Source organism: Helicoverpa zea, chromosome 6 (assembly GCF_022581195.2).
Source record: "Helicoverpa zea isolate HzStark_Cry1AcR chromosome 6, ilHelZeax1.1, whole genome shotgun sequence".
Taxonomy (NCBI): domain Eukaryota; kingdom Metazoa; phylum Arthropoda; class Insecta; order Lepidoptera; family Noctuidae; genus Helicoverpa; species Helicoverpa zea.
This window is the reverse complement of record NC_061457.1, coordinates 6,749,202-6,767,147: the sequence shown is the minus strand read 5'-3', so window position 1 is coordinate 6,767,147 and position 17,946 is coordinate 6,749,202. Positions and strand designations below refer to the sequence as shown.

The window sequence follows — 17,946 nt, the reverse complement described above, 5'->3', positions numbered from 1 at the left end:
AATTTGACTCCACTGGTGGACAGGACAGTGCCGTATTTTACAACAAAATCACCACCGCACCAGCACCACCACCAGTGAGTGGTGAACCATGAGAATAACAAAGGAGAATAATAACTAAAAATTATGTCGTAATTTACAAGAGGTGGCTAACGATAATGAATTTAAAGAGTTGTGTCACCTTATGTGTTCAATCGGATCTAATCTTATTACCACTGGGAGACGTTGTGAAACTATTGTCCACCATTGATTTATTGACCTATCAAGCTAAAGGCTGATTTACATTGAGTCAGTAACTGACGTCAGTGTAGGCGCCGAAAACTGACGCGTGCTATTTACACGAAGTCAGTGTAGTGTCAGTGTTTCGTCAGTAGTACTGTGCTGACTTCAAATCAATTTACACGATGGCAGTGCCGGGTCAGCACTGACTTGTCAGTGGACTGACGTCAGTTACTGACTCAATGTAAATCAGCCATAATATAGATTGCGGAATTGATTATTAACTCACTTCAAAAGAAAGGAGTTTCTCAGTTTTACCCTGTACTGTATGTACATATATTTGTGCACGATTATCTCACGTTTGTCTGAACCGATTTTGATGCGGTTTTCTTTCTTCTTCTTTTGAACTTAAAAAAATGAAATATTCTGAAAAACAGAACGCTATTTTTTATATATGTGTAAATCCCAAAAAAAAATTGGGAACTGGGCAGGAAGAAGTAAGATAAAATTAAGTATTTAAAAAAAAGTTAGCCAGCGATAACGGGTTCTGAGTCCAAGGTACGAGAAATTCTAAAATACTATATTATTCGTTTCAAGGAATACTGCCTTTTGGATCTGATATTGATTGACCCAACTGCTTAGCCGCCTAACGGAAATTGAAAATTTTGCAGTTGAACATATGAATCCCTCACAATTTTAGAAAATGTTTTCTCTGTCTACCTAGAAAATCGATCGCTCGAAGCTCGAACCAGCCAAACGTATGTCGCTCACTCGATCGTTCATACATTCAATCAAACGTGGCTGAGTGACAGCTGACTGACCCTGACTGTTATTCACAGAGTACTTTATTATATAGGTATAGAGGCTTAACTAAACGGATTTTGAAGGAAAGCCACTAGTGGTGCCATCTGTAACCACAAACCAACAACTTTTATGACATGTACACATGTGGATCTATATACATCTACCATCATCCAAGCAGGTTTTTATTAAGTATGAGATGAGATTTTAAGTAGAAAATAAAACCCATATAGGCAAATTTTAGTCATTTATTTTGCCATAGATATGTACAATAGTCGTAGTAAGAGCATATATTAGAAAATCTAACAAAATATTTTGGAACAATATTTAAAGGGCAGATTTGTATAGCCCACCAATAGCAATGTCATATATATCATTGGATAGGCCAAAGTACTCTGTGGGATAGGCCTTTTTATCTTTTTGTTTGAACAAAAGCTGTCATAGTAAATGTTGTTCCAATTAAAAAGACCTATCCAACGATATATATGACTTTGCTATTGGTGGGGTTTATCATTACGCCTAATATCCAGTTGGTACGTAGTAAAGAAAACATTAAAATACTGTGAAATGAATATCGACGGTGAATAGTCAATAAAAATACTACTTTTGTCTAAAAGCAAGGAGGTTACTCAATTCGACCCTATACATGCTTTTTTATGTTTCAAATTAAAAAAATTGAAAATTTCTATCTTGTATTTATTTATTGACTCTTCGTCGTGTGCGTTCGCGCAGCGGAATGTTGTTGAATTTAAAGATTTTAATTATGCAGATAATTAGTGTATGACGTCCTAAAATTGTGTATGGTAAATAAAAATTTATGTATGCAGCCATTGTGGAGAAATTCACCAAAAACAGATTCCGCTGGGCGAACGTTGTCCTGGCAGAACTTTTTTTAATCCATAGACTTTAGAAGAAAAGAGATGTGTCCAAAAATTTGTGTGTATTTTTGTATAATTATTTATGTATGAATGAAATCAGTGCATGCATAAACTTTGGAGAAATTCAAGTTTCCGCTACGCGAACGTTTGGTCATTAGCTAGTTTTCATATAAAGTGCTTACATAGAGAGCTGTAGATTTTTACATACGTTGTTTTGAATTTGTTTATATTTGTTTAAAAAACAGATTTAGAAAAAGTCGTAACAAACCTTGTAAGTGTCTGCAATATGTTGCCAAGTATCAAACGTCAAAATCTAGACCCCAAACTGCATACTTTAAGAACTAAGACCTAATAAGTGTATTTTATGTTTATATTTTTATCTTTTAAACCCTACGACTTTTTCTAAATCTGTTTTTTAAACAAATATAAACAAATTCAAAACGACGTATGTAAAAATCTACAGCTCTCTATGTAAGCATTTTATATGAAAACTAGCTAATGACCAAACGTTCGCGTAGCGGAAACTTGAATTTCTCCGAAGTTTATGCATGCACTGATTTCATTCATACATAAATAATTATACACAAATACACACTTAATTTTTAGACACAACTCTTTTCTTCTAAAGTCTATGGATTAAAAAAAGTTCCGCCAGGACAACGTTCGCCCAGCGGAATCTGTTTTTGGTGAATTTCTCCACAATGGCTGCGTACACAAATTTTTATTTACCATACACAATTATAGAAAGTCTTACACTAATTATCTGCATAATTAAATCTTTAAATTCAACAACATTCCGCTGCGCGAACGCACACGACGAAGAGTCAATAAATAAATACAGTGTGCGTTCGCGCAGCGGAATGTTGTTGAATTTAAAGATTTTAATTATGCAGATAATTAGTGTATGACGTCCTATAAAACTTGATGTGTTACGGAGATTCGGAGAAGCACTCGGTTGTTAATTATTGTTGAATTATCAGCAACAAAAACGACCGGCTATAATGACAGAAGGAATGCCATTACCCGCCATTACCATTTGTTGACACTTGACAGCTTACTTCATTGCTGCAAGTAAAAAGTACAAAATAACTACTATGCTACGAATTCAATTAAAGGTTTAATACGGAATATAAATAACTGCTTGCATTAAAATAAGTCTAGTCATAATGATTTATTTGATGAAAATATATTTTATAATTTAAGTGAAATATTACTGCTATTTTGCTTTTGCATAAAAAGTTTACGATTTTAACGAAACCACTAATCCATTTCCTTATTTTATTGATGGCAACATTTATTATTCATTTGACAAAATATAATGATGCAAAAATAAAATAGCCACATCGTTTTCATATGATTTGTATATTTACAACTATTCTTAATTTGGTCGGTTAGTATCAGAAAGCGCCATCTATTTGTACAAACCAACAACACTTGATGGTATAATACGACTAAATTAAAAAGGTATAATATCTAAGGATCTATCAACCAATTACGGTACTCTTTGAATTTGGTGATATCATATTCTCCTAGTTGCATGGTAAAATGTTCTAAGATTGTACAGCCTGCTGTTATTCCTAAATTAGTTTTGGTAAGGAGTATTAGTAATAGTATTACGAGAATATTAGTTTGATAATAGCCACAATTTTATTTAGCAAACATTAAAATGATGTATAAAATGAAGAAAATCATTGTGCATGATAAAGATGTTGCTTTGCCGGACTGCATGTATTCTGTTAAATGTCGTACAGATTTTTATCATGAAGACGATTGCAACCTCAGTATCAGTAACCAGGTTATCAAGTTTCTTAAGGTTTTTGTCACTGAATTTATTACTTTCTTAAAATTACTTTCAAGCATGTGGTGAAACAAAAAATACTTCAAACCTTTGCTCGAGGATAGGCATCCAATATACATACTATAGTGGTCTTTGACAGGCCATCTGCACGCTTGAATTCTACTCTAGAGTTCTATAAAATTAAAATATATTATATTTTACCCTAAATACGAATTTACAGTCGACTGAAAGATAGTATTTAATATCTAACTTTAACTTTATATTGATCAGTCTTATGTTGTTAGGCATATGGACAAAAAAAGACAAGTAAATAGTGATATGTTTTTGAATGATACATTATATTGGTTGCTTAATTAAAAATGAGCCCTTATTTTCTATTTTTGCTTTTCTCTGAGAAATATTTCTTGGTTAGGTGGTTCTAAACCATTTCACTCATTTCTCTTTTCACACTGGGACATTATGTTAAATAATGATTATTTTCTAGGGATCAAATAAAATGACTGAGTTGGAGCAGCGTCAGGAACAATTACTTAAAAAGTTAGATACTTTATATGAGAGAATTGCAACTATCAGTTCATACTGCAAAGGTACCATCACTCAAAATGAAACAAGAAAACCAGAACATTGTGTAAGTTTATAATTATATTTCCTTTACCTTACTAATGCTGTCAGAAGGTAAACTAAAAATGATCACACTGTGAGTGAAGTTACTCATTCCCATTGTCACCGTCAAGTAGTCTGAATTATTAATTTTCTTCATTTCAGTTACCAACACCTGATGAAGTTGTGCTGGTTCTCAGCCCAGATAGTGTGCCCTGGTATCTTAATTTCATTTTAAAACAATCTTCTGTGGCTCTAAACATTTCATGGCATATTCATTCATCAGTGCCAAACGAAAAATTGACGAAAATAAAAAACTATGTTAAGAATCTGAAAGAATCGAAAAATAACTCAAGAACAAATTTGAGGCTGATTTTCAAGTGTGGTAAGTGTCAGTTTATTCCCGTAAGTTCATGTTTAAGTACCCACTCTATGCATAGAATTGTGATTGGAGACTTCATGAAATTTTAGTTGATATAATTTGAAGGCACCATTTGTGTTCCTGTTTAAATTAAAATATTATTTAATTTCATTATTCAGTTCATTATATGTAATGCATTCTTTAGATGAGCTCTTGCTTCACATTTTGACTATAACTATTACATATTTAATATAAATTACATCTACATTTTATTGCATTTGCAGTTTCGGCTGACACGGAGTTGAAGTTTTCTACACTGGACACTCCTATTGTAGGAAATGTAAATATATTACGATACCTGTCTTATGTTTACCCAAATATCATTCCATACAATGCTAATGACTACTATGTTGACTCCTTACTTGATCTATGTCACGTTCTGGAAAGAACTTCAGATAAGAACAAAGAAGTTGCTGTATCCAAACTGTTTTCATCATACAAAAATTGGATTTATGGGACAGAATTTTCTATTGTAGATTTATGTGCTTACAATGTAATTAAGCAATGGAAAAACATCCCCAAGTGTGTCCCTAAAGCTTGGGTCGACAAGTGTGACAAACTGATTCTGTAATCATTTCTTAAAATTGTATGAATAAATAAAATAACTACATATTTATATTCAATTGTTTTGTATTCTAAACCTGCTAATAAAGTAGTTGCAGTAATGTAACTGAAAGTGTGATATTTGGTATGTATGAGGATAGGACTTAGTCAGCCAAAGACTGCGCCACATAAAATACATTACATATATTTTCATTGCAATTTGAATTCCATTGATCTATTTGTTTTTCAATGAAGTTCGTTGTTGTATTGTCAGCCAAAAACATCCACTGTAGGACAAAGGCCTCCCCAAGATCGCGTAGTTTCCCGTTAGTTATGGTTTAGGCTTTCAAAGAGTTAAATAAAATGCAAGTAAATAATTTATGCTATTTAATAAAGTAAATAAACATTTATGTTCTAAGATAATAGCTGCAGACAAAGTTGAATTAAAGTCTATAAAATAATGGCACCCCTGCACCTTTTAACTGCATATCTGTCGAGGAGTATCGCATGGCAGGTATACAGAACTTGTAAGGGGCTTGGCAAATACTTCTTGGTCCATTTCGCTTGGCGAAGGTTGTCCCCCGTGTCTCCAAACAATATTCGAAATGTAATTAGTATTCTCCTCCATGAGCTTAGAACTGTATTCTGGTATCGAATATATGACTGTTTTTAATTCTATAAAATTATTATAAAATTGCTGTAAACACAGTAATATTCCTGGAGAGTATCACACGAATACACGAGTACACATACGAATTTGCCAAACCGTAGTCAAGAGTATGACACGTTTACCTGCTTTAAAAAAAAAAAAAACGTAAAACCCATCCAGTTCTGTTTTAAGGGAATATGCAATGTGTACATGGAATGCCAAGTGCTAGAGTTCCGACGATAAACCATAGCCAATTGATCAAAATTTGTTATTGTTCACTTTATCTATTATAAGTTAACCAAGTCCATTGAATTTTTTTGGACTATCCTTATAATTAATTCATATTACTATTTTTCGGAATAATGTTTATCAGGCTATTACCCTCATAAACAGATATCATTTTACAGTATTAAATTCATTTACTTTACCGCTTTATAATCATAGATGTGGATTAAATTCACCTTTGTTTTTAAGTACATTTAAAACATTTATTACAGTAATACTAAGTAGTGGTCCAATTTTTTAATAATTTTGGTTTACAAGTTACGTTTGTTTTGTTCCAAACACTAGTTTACATTTATTCATAGAATTGTAATGTATAGTTGTGTGGTTTTGAAATTATTCAAATATTACATTTGTAAAAGAAATGTCAAAAACTCTAAAATTGATGCATTTTATTAAGATATATTTACACACATAATTAGACACTACAGCTATCAGTCAATTGCATATAATAAATTGTAAAAATATTATAAAATGTTAAACTACGAGTCATTCTGATCTTTTAGATACATTACTATTTATTTTACTTAACTGGAACAACAGCTAATAAAGAACATTTCTAAACACTATTCAATACTGATTAATATTTTTGATAAGAAGGATAAAAAGTTGATACATATATATGCATAGCTATGTATTTATATATTATAATTCAGGAGTAGCAGACCCGTTAGGCGCAGACAACCACCACGATTATTACGGGTCGTAATATTGGTCAGTATAACAGTTATATGTATGTACATATAGTCAAATATTTGGTCAATATCTTTTTATAATATTTTGTGAGTTGAATAATTTTCATGGTAAACTACAAGATACAAAATAATTTTGCTGCACAAAACGCACTCATTATCTAGAGATCAAGTCATAATGAAGATTTTTTTATCTTAGTCAAATGTTTGCGACAACAATCAGTATTTTTTGAGCTGCAAATAATGTATGTATATGTACTACTAATATTTTTTAATAGAAAAATCATTATTGTTTAATCACAATTGAAAATGAACGTTTTGATCATAACTGTCTATAGAAAATAATTATGTAGATAACATTCAAATGCTTTCAAAAGTTATTGTTTAATGTAGAAAAGAAATACATTAAATGTTCAATAAAACATGCAAAATTACTATACGAGATCTCAATATAAAATTAACGCCCTATAAAATAGCTGCCGACAGTTGTCATTATTTATTATTACTAAATATATACGTGCTTCTAATCGAATGATCGAATTCATTTTGTGGTATGGCATTATAAAATGGTTAATGACACTCATACTGGCGAGGATCATTTACAGTTGTATTCAAGTGTTATTTGAGCTTACTAATATATGAATATACTTTTAGAATATCCTAATATTTAATCTGAAATATCAACTGCATCATAATTTAAAGTTAGATAATTTACGAATTTAATTAAAGCTTAAAAATTATATTCGATATGTACAATTGCAATAGCTACCAACTTAACTAAATACTTGGGAATGGGCAGTGAATTGTTACATGTGCACGGCTTCGGCGGGCGCCGTGCTGGCCGGCTCCTGTCATACGAATGACGAGAAGCCCGGCAGCGGCGCTCGAGAGCGGGCCATGTTGTTCATGACGATTTGGCCGCCGTTGAGACTGACCACGGCGCTGCCTTCAGGCTCCGAGTCCGTGTAGCTCGAGTAGTTGCGCACTGGCTTCTGTCGCTTCCACGATTGCCGCAACGTATCGTTTACGTTCGCGTAATGGTTCACAAACGAATGTGGCTCCGATCTGACGCTCTCGTTTTCACTCTCAGAATTCTGTTAAAAATTGAAACAATGCATTATTTTACTAGAAAATTTGGCCTTAACTCCTTCAGATCTTTTTAAATGTATTTAATTAAACGATGAATACTTCGGTTTTTATTACGTACAGCCCTCAGCAAAAGCTTCTAAATGTTATTGAACTATCAAACCGATCGGCAAAAATGGCAAAGACAAACTCTTCCGTTTGTGTTCAGCTTTTCAACTTCTACTAAGACTTTTGTATTAGGTTTGAATAACTTGAATGTCCATTTATTTTGCTGTTGGCTGTACAATAAGTTAATATTTATTATTGAAGTATACTGAAATTTAAGAATGTAGTTTTATTTTAGTATTTTATTTAAGGTAAATTTTCTATTGTAATTTTAAATGTAAATACACAAAGCCAACTTTACAGTAATATACTACTTCCTCCGTCTAAGAAACTCAACTCAAACAAAATATGACTACAAAAGTGCTGATCTCGTCAAAGCGTGTCCAAAATGATAATAGTTATAGCAGCGAGAGTTCTCAGACGTCGATATTTACCGTAACGCGCTCCAGGGAAAGGTGGAGAAAAAATAAGGCGGGTTTAGTGTGACCGTGTCGTCGTGGCAAGGGTTCTTACACAACGCTGATCTTAATGGTAATCACCTGGGAGTCGGAGGAGCTCATCTCGGAGGGTTTCTCCGTGAGCGAGGAGTCGTCGGGGTTCTCGTCGTAGGCGCGCAGGCTCTCCTCATCGCTGTGGTAGGCCACGGAGCCGGGCGCCGGGCGCGGCGGCGACTTGGCCAGCGGCGCCGCCCGCCGCAGCGTGCCCGCGCCGCCGCTGCCGCTGGAGTTCTGCCGCGACCGGTACAGCTCCATGGCCAGCGTGCCGCGCTCGTCGCTCTCACCCGCTAGAGATTCCTCCAGGGTTTTCTGTGCTTCTTCTGAAAAATAAATTTGTTGTAATGTGGATGATCTACGGCCTTTCGTCAAATAACTTTGCCTCTCAGAAGTTAGCCATTTGATGCCTCGCCCTTGCGTGGTAATATTTTGTAAGTACATATTGACTGTTGCGCAGTCACTAGCCTCTGATATGGGAGGGGCAAAGTATTTTGTCATTGGCTGAACTATTACTAACTTATCTTAATATATTATTATCAAAGTAAACTCACTTTTATATTTATAGCTTTTGCTCTTGACGCAGAGAATTGCAATGACCATAATTATGATGATGATAGATGCCGCTGCTAGCGCCACCATGAACCAAGTGCGCCTGTAGAAAGGTCGGTACTGCAGGTACCCGTACTCCAAATACAATTTTGAAGGAGTCACGATGACTTTGTCGCTGTACGTAGGGTTGCTAATTCCAAACTTGTTGTACGCTATGACGCGGAATGAATAGGCAGTCGACGGCAACAAACTCTGGTACGATATAGTAAACTCTTCTAGCACGCCATTGTTGGTTCTGGTTATTGTTTCCCATCTTGTGTCGTCTGCGTAAAAAAAATGTACTATAGAACAAAAATCGAATAAGCACAAAAATGTGGCAACAAATTTTTAACGTTTAGGGTTATTAATTTGATGTCGTTAATAACATACCAAAATTTACTAAGTAATAAGGATATTTAAATAAGTAATAATATACAGTGTACTTAAATATTGGTAAAGTGGTAGGGTAAATAAATCATTTAGTGTAGGGATTTTCTAGGTGCATTCAATAACGAGTCAACTTACAGGCCTGCCACGACTCCTTGGCTGCATTTAAAATGAAACAATTGTTATGTCCCGTTATATTCTCGAAACATTAGAGTTGTAAATTTGGCCTTCGATAACGGAAATTTGCTTAGACAAAAAAAATAGTTATGGCGGTAATCATTACTATATAAAATCATATCAAAAACGTTCCACTTCATTATGAATCATAAAATTATTTATTTGCTAGAAAATAATAACATTATACGCTTATTATACGCGCATTGTTGAGTTGCGAAGTCAAAGTATTCCGAAGTTCGATTATGTAGGTGTCGGGAAAGTTTAGCATGACACGACACGTGAGGTAGTGAGCGTACCTTTGCGGCGTGCTTCGAAGTAGTACCCCTTGAGCGGGGCCTGTCCGGGCGCGGCGTTAATCCAGCGGAGGCGCAGCGCGGCGGGCTCGGGCGCCAGCTGCAGCGCGCGCGGGGCGGCGGGCGAGCCGGGCTGCGGGCCCGACCGCGCGCGGGCCTCCGCCGCCGCGCCCGCGCCGCCGCCCGCAGTCACGCCGCGCACGCTGAACCGGTACTCCACCTCCTCTTCTAACCCGCCCACGGCTAGACGACGCTCTGTTACTTTTTGCTTTACTTGCTTACTGAAACCTGTAATGTGAAATAATCGCATTTATAGAAAAATCATTTTTTGACCATACCTTTTTGGTACTAAATACGATAAAAGCACTTATTTTGTCCCGCATCAATCTCCCTAACATTTGAATAACCTTCTTCCTACTGCCCTGTTCCCAATTTTATTTGGGGTCAGCGCAATATGTCTTCCGCTTCCATTTTTCCCTGTGACCCGTCACACAACACTTGAATAACCAAACTCCTAAAAAATTTGGGTAAATTCTATTAATTAATTTGTGTATGTGTAAGTATTCTTACGTTCATCTTGTTCGATAGTTTCGTAAGTGACGAGGTACGCTTGAATGATGCCGTTACGACGATACGGCGGCTCCCACTCCACGACGAGGCTGTTCATAGTGATGTCACTGAAGGTAATGTTGCGTGGAGCTGAAGGTAGGCCTTGCAACGTTCGGACAGTAATGGCTGTTGACCGAGGACCGTCGCCGGCAGCGTTGAATGCTAACACCTGTGAAAGGAAAAAATATATATTTCAGCAACCTAGAAAAGGTGCTTAAATCGTTTAATTCAAAAAAGTTTTATCTTATTTTCTTTTCAATGGTTTGATAATAATAAATGATTTATTAGCTATATAAAAGCATGCAAAAATTTTAAGGCCAATTTATTTTTTTGTTAAATAACTACCTGTATACGATACTGCGTGTACTTGTCAAGGAAGACGAGTGAATGTGATGTAGCCGTGGCAGGCACCACCTCGATCTCTTCTTCTATGCGACGGCCAGGCTCAGGCTCCTCAGGGGAATCAGTCACGAGGTAAAATATCTGTAAGGTAACAGTTATGTTAAACCATTGTTTTAAAGGTAATGTGGCAAACTGCAGTCAGATTGCTTATTAAATCGAAATTAGTTATGCGGATCACATAAACCCTTAAAATGTATTCGAATGCAAGCGATTTGGCTGTCTATCTGTATGCGAAAATTAGTTTCTAAACTCATATGGCCCATGGCTGCTGCTATAACGTTAACATAAAACATCATCTGTGACAAACAAACGGACCGACAGCGAAGTCTCTTGAGTAAAAACTTATAATGAAGTGTAACAAAGTGTGATACATACGTACAGAGGTTGGTCATGGTTAGGTGAATGTGATAATGTATTGTAGAATATACCTTATAGCCCAGCAGATCGCCGTTAAGCATGGCAGGCGCAGGCGGGGTCCAGCTGAGCGCCACCTCAGTAGGTGACAGAGCTCGGGCGGTGGTGCGCGTCGGCGGCGCTGTGGGCACGGCCTCGCCCACCCACACCACGGCCGGCGTGCCGCCCGGGCCCAGCCCCTGCGAGTTCACTGCGCACACGCTGATCTCGTAGTTGCGGTCCAGTGCTAAGTCCGTCAGCACTACCTCCTCGCTCTGTGTGGGAACAATAATGTGACGTAAACATTTTAGTTTCGATAAATTGCGTGAGGTGTTTAGACTTGTCATTCCTCATCTGTTATCGGCATAATGTGCGCTATAATTTTATTTTATTTATTTATTTTTAAGGACGCTATTATTATCACGTCACACCTAACAAATTACTTAATAACTGTAACAAAATAATAAGAGCCATTTGTGAGAACCTGTCACCCAAGTGTAGTTTGATTTGACTACTCTCCTCCTGATATTTACGTAATTTATGGACGGCCCTTTGAAGGTACAATAGCCATTTTATTATGTACATTATTGAAAATGATCACTAGTAATTCCGAGCACAAGTACCTACACGTCTTGTCCATATCCCTTCCCCATCCTCATAACATGGGGTGTAATATACAAACGCCACATACCTTAATACCCGGCACATCTTGCTTCATAGTCTGCTGCAACGCAGTAGGGAAGTCAGTGAGCGGCTGGTATCGCACTCGGTAGCCGCCGGTGCGCGTGTCGCCGCTCCAGTGCGCCTCGCCCAGCGCCGACCACTGCACGCGAACACTGCTCGGCGTGATCGGTACTACGTGGAGGTTCTCTACGGCTTTGCTGGGAGCTGATAGTTAAATAGAACACTCGTTTTAAATGATTTCTAATTATTCCTTAGATTTAAATACCTACGTGTTTAAATAACAAAACATTAGCGTTAGTTGAAAACGGGACTTTAATAGCTTTGCGTGTGTAACGCGGGGATAAAACTGCAGAAAAAACGTTTTCGTTGTAATACGCTCTTGAGGGCTTAATTAAATACATCAATTGGATCATCTCTAATAGCTACAAATAAAATTTAACCGGAAACTTTGTAAACAAACACTGATGAATATTTCGTATACTTTGTTGCGAAGGGATAATATCTAGATTAGTAAATAGGTACAAACCAGCAGGCAAAGTCCGCACAGTTTCTGTAGCATTACTGTATCGGCTGGGTCCAATATCATTGGTCGCTCTAATCCTAAACTGGTATGCTGTATACGGCTTGAGACCTTCAGCCGTGTATGACGTCACGAATGGGTCCACTCGCTCGGGAATCGTTTGCCAAGTTCCACCATCCTCCTTTTGTTGTACCGTGTAGTATCTGAGTAAGAATAATAATGGTATTAGATATTTGTGAGAGTGATGGAATAAAGTATAATTTATTTGTTACGATCGGAACATATTTTATGGTATTAGCACATAGTTTGTCCTGGTAAGAATAATTTGTCAGAAATAAGATCCCTCCCCGCTGTTTTCGTTCCACAATGCTGGACTATGGGAATGTTGACTTACAGTTCGTGGCATACTTAATGGCGGTTCGAAACTTCGTACGAATCAATTTCGCTGTTCAGAATCAATTTTTAGGCATCACTGGTAGGGGAGAGGTCACAAGCGCTTGTCTATATGCGAGAGATATAGGTACCTGAGCACACAAAACACTGGTACTCAGCTGCATCTTGTTAGTCTGGAAGCCGACCCCAACATAGTTGGGAAAAGGCTCGGAAGATGATAAGTACCTGAGCGGCGCATATCCGTCGTCGCCGGGCGTCCAGGAGAAAGTAATGTGGTGCGGCTGCAGCAGCGAGCGGGCCACATTGGGACGGGCGGGCGGCGCGGGCGCGGCGCGGTTGGCGGTGCTGAGCACGAGGGCCCGCGCCGTGCCGCCCCAGCCCAGCCGCGTCTGCGCGCGCACGCTGAACTGGTAGTAGCGCTCTGATTCCAGCTCCGTAGCCCTGAGAGCATAAAAAATACAATGTCATACTAGCTATTTTGGGTGGTGGGACATGGTCATGCCCAAAACGATCCCGGTTTTGCTTCTCATATTGCGAGTTTCCACTCGCTTTCCTGTATTTGCTTAAATTTAAAAAATATGTATATTTATCTACATAGTACGCTATCGTTATCAATTTAAACCTATGTACGTACGTGAAGCAGTTACAGAAAACATAGAACAGTATAATTTAATTATACAATGCGCCAATGAGTGAAACTAGGAAAGTGGACTGCGGAAATAATAGATTACTTTATAACACAAAAGTTATGCTGCTTAAATGAATTACAACCTTAATAAATTGACATAGAGACAAGACAAACCCTTACCTGAACGTTCTATCAGAAGGTAGGAACTCTCTAGTAAACATCGGCTTTGCGGAACTGTTGAGATGGTACGATACTTGATACGCCAGAATCTCTCCATTGGGGTCCTCTGGTACGTCCCAAATGATACGCGCCGTCGTGAACGTCACGTCAGGGAACGACACGTTGGATGGTGGACCAGGAGCTAGATAATAGAACGTATGTAGTACAACATATAGTTCATAATTGTTAAGCAAATATATACGATCTTATACATACTGTCTTCGAAAGTTCTGACTGTAACAGGGGGATCACTTAAGGCTCCGTCTCCTAATCGCGTATATCCTAATACTTGTATTTGATAGACGACGTATTTCCTCAACTCTGTGAGCGTTATAGTGTGTGTCTGGTTGGACGGCACGGCTTGGCATTCGACCTTCTTTTGTTCAGGTCTCGGCGGTGGCACTATGGCCGCGTAACACACTTTGTATCCTTCAATGAGGCCGTTTTGTTCTTGTGGTAGGATGTCTCCCCAGAGTACGACCACTGTAGTTGATGATGTGGCATTCGCTGATACATCGATGGGACCTCTTGATGGAACTATAAAATAATATTTTTTATAATATTAAAGCATTGTTGAGAGCAGGTTTTACTTCACATTGTTCATTTATTTATTTTTTTACTTACCAGCTTCTCTCGTCCTTTCCGTAGCCGTGGGACTGGCAACTGAAGTGCCTACTTCGTTAATAGCCGTCATACGTATTTCATATACGGACCATTCTTCTAAATTAGACAATACGTGAGAGTTTGCAGTGTGGTCTTCAATAATACTGTGCAGTGTATCGTTACTGTCGCTCTTTGTGTATGTTATGTTATATCCTTTTGGATTGCCGTACCATTCACTTTGTTGTAGTGGCTGTAATCACGAAATAATATATGACTATATCTTAGCAAGTAAGTTTAATAAAACAAGATACAATAGATTATATCAAAGTAGGTTATTTTTTTATATACTGTCGACCAATGTCATAGATGACAATCTTTGCCGAAAATGGTGTGAAACTGCAAATGTAATCCTGCAATTTCGATTTTCTTTATGAAAATTAGCTTAGGTCATATAGGCTTTGCGTGGGTCATAAATGTCATTGGCTGCTAGTATAACAGGTAAATGAAAACAAGACACTTACAATCCATCTAACGCGCAAATTAGTCGCGCTAACAGCACGGACAGTAACATTCTTCGGCGGGTGTTGTGGCGGTGCCTGTATAGTTTGGAACTCCTTGCACGGCTCGGAGGGCGGGGAGGACCCAACTACATTCGTAGCTATCAGTCGCAGTCGGTACGTAGTAAATGGTATTAAACCGGTTACGTGTATAGACTGGGCGTCAGGCGCGTTTAACTCGAATATTGTCACCCATGATGAGTTTCGCGCTGTTTGAGCCTGTGAAAATAAATTGATTAACTTATAAGTCCAAATTGAAACACTGTCATAGAACTTGGTAGATAGTAGAAGATGTCTGCTAATACTCATTTATAAATTAAACTAGCATCAAGTGTTAGTTTCAAAGTTATCCAGTTTTGCGTTTAATCAATAATTATGGCCCGTTTTGAGCAATCCATTTTCATGATTTCTCAAACCCTCTCAAAAAGATGTACTTGCGAACTTTCGTCAGAAAACGAAACGATTTTTTTTTATAAAACCGCACCAAAAAGTTTCATGAGGTTTACCTGTACTGTCCATAGAGATATAGAGGAGTTGCCATCAAAGCCATGTGTGAACTGCAGTAGTACAGAAAAGGCTTCTATGTTGGACAGCGCTAAGTTGCGAGGGGCATCCGGCAGCACTGGTTCAACGCCGGATTGGATCACAGCAGCCCTCGGCGGCCCTTCGCCTACTGCCGTCATCGCACACAACCAGAACTTGTAGTGTGTACTGGCCTATAAACAAAAAGTATACAAACTTAATTATTAGTGTACTAGAAACCACAGATTAATTGATAATAGTGTTTATAGCCAGAAAATAGTATTTATCACCGTTGAGCCACAAACTCAGGCTAGCTTGTATCATGTGGCCAATCAAAGAATAAAATTAGGTATTTAAACTTTAATAAAAAATCTAAACATAAAACAAAATTCCGTAAAATTAAAATTCCTTTTAATATTTTTATGAAAATACCTGCAAGTGTTCCACCCTAATACTGGTGACGTTTGGTGGCAAAACCTCTTCTCTAACAGTTTCGTTGTTATCTCTCATTTCGTATGAAAGCTTGTATCCAATCAAGATGCCGTTAGATTTTTTCGGTGCAGTCCAAGATACTCTCACGGCGCGATCCGATATACCGTCAAAGAGTAAACTGCCTACTTCATCCGGAACTATAAAAATATAATAATTTTGTGTTGGAAGAAAGCTCTAAAATTGGAAGGATGGTTCGTAGTAGGTATTATGAAAAAAGATAGGCATATGTACTCACTGTCTTCGTTCGTCCTAACATGCATAAAATCACTCGGCGGTCCGTCACCAGGCTCCGTGAAACATAACACCGTTATGTTGTACTCAGTAAACTTCTCGAGACCGGTAATGACGGCTGTCTGTTCAGTCAAAGGATCCAGGAGGTTGGGGGGCACACTTATAAGTTTCTGCTCAACATTAGCTCCTTCCTTATCGTCCCAGATCCACGCTTGTATTTTGTAACCCTGTAATTTGTTTGCATGTTAATATTGTGTCTACATATCGTCGAATTCTTCACATGTTTATCTTATGTAATGCGGACATACCTGGTTAATGCCATTAATTTTCTGTGGGTTGGGAGGTGTCCACCAAACGGATATAGCAGTCGAGTTGAACGGCTCACAGCGAACGCTGTCAGGAGGCGCTTCGGGTACACCTTCCTTTGTTTTAATAGTGTAGCTATCTGAAAATACTCCTACGCCCTTGTCATTGTACGCAGCGATCTGTACATTGTAATCTTTCCACGTAATCAAGTCTTGAATGAGGTAGTTTCTTTGTGCCTCATTAGTAATGTTCTGGTTTGTCCACGGGCTATTGTCGTAACCCCGAAGTCGGTATCTGATGACGTAACCTAAGATGTGGCCATTTCTGTGCTCCTCAAGTGGTGGCTGCCACTGAGTAATGATTTCGGATGAAGATCGCGCAGATCCCATAAAACCAATGGGAGGACCCGATGGGGCTGGAAACACATACTATTATGTTAATCTCTTTTGTTACGATTATCATGTGATCTTACAGAAATATTGTTCACCCTCAAGCATGCCAATTCAAGTCATTGTTATATCAATTTACAACTAGAGTTTTATTTAACTCGTTCTCAAAAGTAAACAAGAATATATATTTTAAGACCATTGACCATAATTGTTATCAGCATGCACCCCATGCATTTACCGAGTGATGCAATAGGAGGTATCAAACATCAATCACTACTGACATACATTTTGTAATCATTATATAAAAGACATATCACGTTTCATGCAGACGATACACAATAATAATATGCAACCCAATTATATTATATATAATGCAACCTAACAAAAAATATAACTTGTTTTTGTGAACGAAGGAATACTACTTTCATTTAGTAATGGTAAAATATTTCATTAAGTTTATGACTTATCAAAAATAGCATTTAAAAAATAATAAATCTAAAATGCATGACAAAATTAAAAATTTTATGAATGCAATGAACTGTTTCAAATTATCCTGCATACCTTGGCAGCATATAAGATCGCTGGCTGCTTGATCGCAAAGAAAATACAATTTAATATGATTCACAACATCTATTAATGCTTACCTGTCCACACATACGTATAAAAAGAAATCGTTAGGAAAGACTTCCATTTATTTTGAACGTTTTGAGTTCTGACAAAGGTGTTTAGAACGTTAAATGTGCTATTAAATTGTGCTGATTAGTCAATGTGAAATTAATATGAATAAAGTTTTTAGTAGGCATCATAATATTGGCGTAACTGACGTCGCAATGGGTGGTTACTTCATAGCTTATTTAGCTTTTTCGCATCCCTTTAATTAAACAAACTTAATTTATCTTATCACGCTAGGTTCTAACAGACTTTTTAAAGTATTCGGCGTGTTCACTACGAGTATGTTTGAATTAAAACAAAAATTGGTATTAGCGCG

At 37.4% G+C, this 17,946-nt stretch overlaps 2 protein-coding genes across 6 annotated transcripts in view; one reads left to right on the top strand and one right to left on the bottom strand.

The window, feature by feature from the left end:
- Positions 1–3,386: 3,386 nt before the first annotated feature.
- On the top strand, positions 3,387–5,332 carry LOC124631045. 4 transcript variants are annotated; one of them, XM_047165153.1, is made up of 4 exons: positions 3,387–3,486; positions 4,178–4,321; positions 4,459–4,678; positions 4,939–5,332. In XM_047165153.1, the coding sequence occupies exons 1-4, from the start codon at positions 3,433–3,435 to the stop codon at positions 5,283–5,285; spliced, it is 765 nt and encodes a 254-aa protein (XP_047021109.1). In that variant the 5' UTR covers positions 3,387–3,432; the 3' UTR covers positions 5,286–5,332. The 4 variants fall into 4 exon arrangements, with proteins under 4 accessions (XP_047021109.1, XP_047021108.1, XP_047021107.1 ...); XM_047165152.1 differs by lacking the exon at positions 3,387–3,486 and adding an exon at positions 3,493–3,690; XM_047165151.1 differs by lacking the exon at positions 3,387–3,486 and adding an exon at positions 3,493–3,708.
- A 297-nt stretch (positions 5,333–5,629) lies between these two features.
- The window catches only part of LOC124631043 (protein sidekick), a 34,662-nt gene continuing 22,345 nt past the window's right edge, over positions 5,630–17,946 (bottom strand). For both annotated transcript variants that reach the window (XM_047165150.1, XM_047165149.1), the window contains exons 12-29: positions 16,572–16,984; positions 16,268–16,490; positions 15,973–16,169; positions 15,525–15,734; positions 14,983–15,237; positions 14,483–14,711; positions 14,075–14,395; positions 13,820–14,000; positions 13,237–13,452; positions 12,625–12,821; positions 12,106–12,302; positions 11,450–11,689; positions 10,965–11,102; positions 10,581–10,788; positions 10,014–10,298; positions 9,117–9,437; positions 8,611–8,888; positions 5,630–7,974 (exon numbers count right to left, since the gene is read on the bottom strand). In XM_047165150.1, the coding sequence (XP_047021106.1) occupies positions 7,732–7,974; positions 8,611–8,888; positions 9,117–9,437; positions 10,014–10,298; positions 10,581–10,788; positions 10,965–11,102; positions 11,450–11,689; positions 12,106–12,302; positions 12,625–12,821; positions 13,237–13,452; positions 13,820–14,000; positions 14,075–14,395; positions 14,483–14,711; positions 14,983–15,237; positions 15,525–15,734; positions 15,973–16,169; positions 16,268–16,490; positions 16,572–16,984 (4,352 nt within the window). In that variant the 3' untranslated portion in view covers positions 5,630–7,731. The remainder of the gene's footprint in view (positions 7,975–8,610; positions 8,889–9,116; positions 9,438–10,013; positions 10,299–10,580; positions 10,789–10,964; positions 11,103–11,449; positions 11,690–12,105; positions 12,303–12,624; positions 12,822–13,236; positions 13,453–13,819; positions 14,001–14,074; positions 14,396–14,482; positions 14,712–14,982; positions 15,238–15,524; positions 15,735–15,972; positions 16,170–16,267; positions 16,491–16,571; positions 16,985–17,946) is intronic.

Bases quoted from the DNA above. Each gene is read 5' to 3' on its own strand.
- LOC124631045 (XM_047165151.1), top strand. From the start codon at position 3,562: ATGATGTATAAAATGAAGAAAATCATTGTGCATGATAAAGATGTTGCT. The intron at 3,709-4,177 runs GTTTTTGTCACT...ATTATTTTCTAG, and splicing joins AGGTTATCAAGTTTCTTAAG to GGATCAAATAAAATGACTGA. The intron at 4,679-4,938 runs GTAAGTGTCAGT...TTGCATTTGCAG, and splicing joins GAGGCTGATTTTCAAGTGTG to TTTCGGCTGACACGGAGTTG.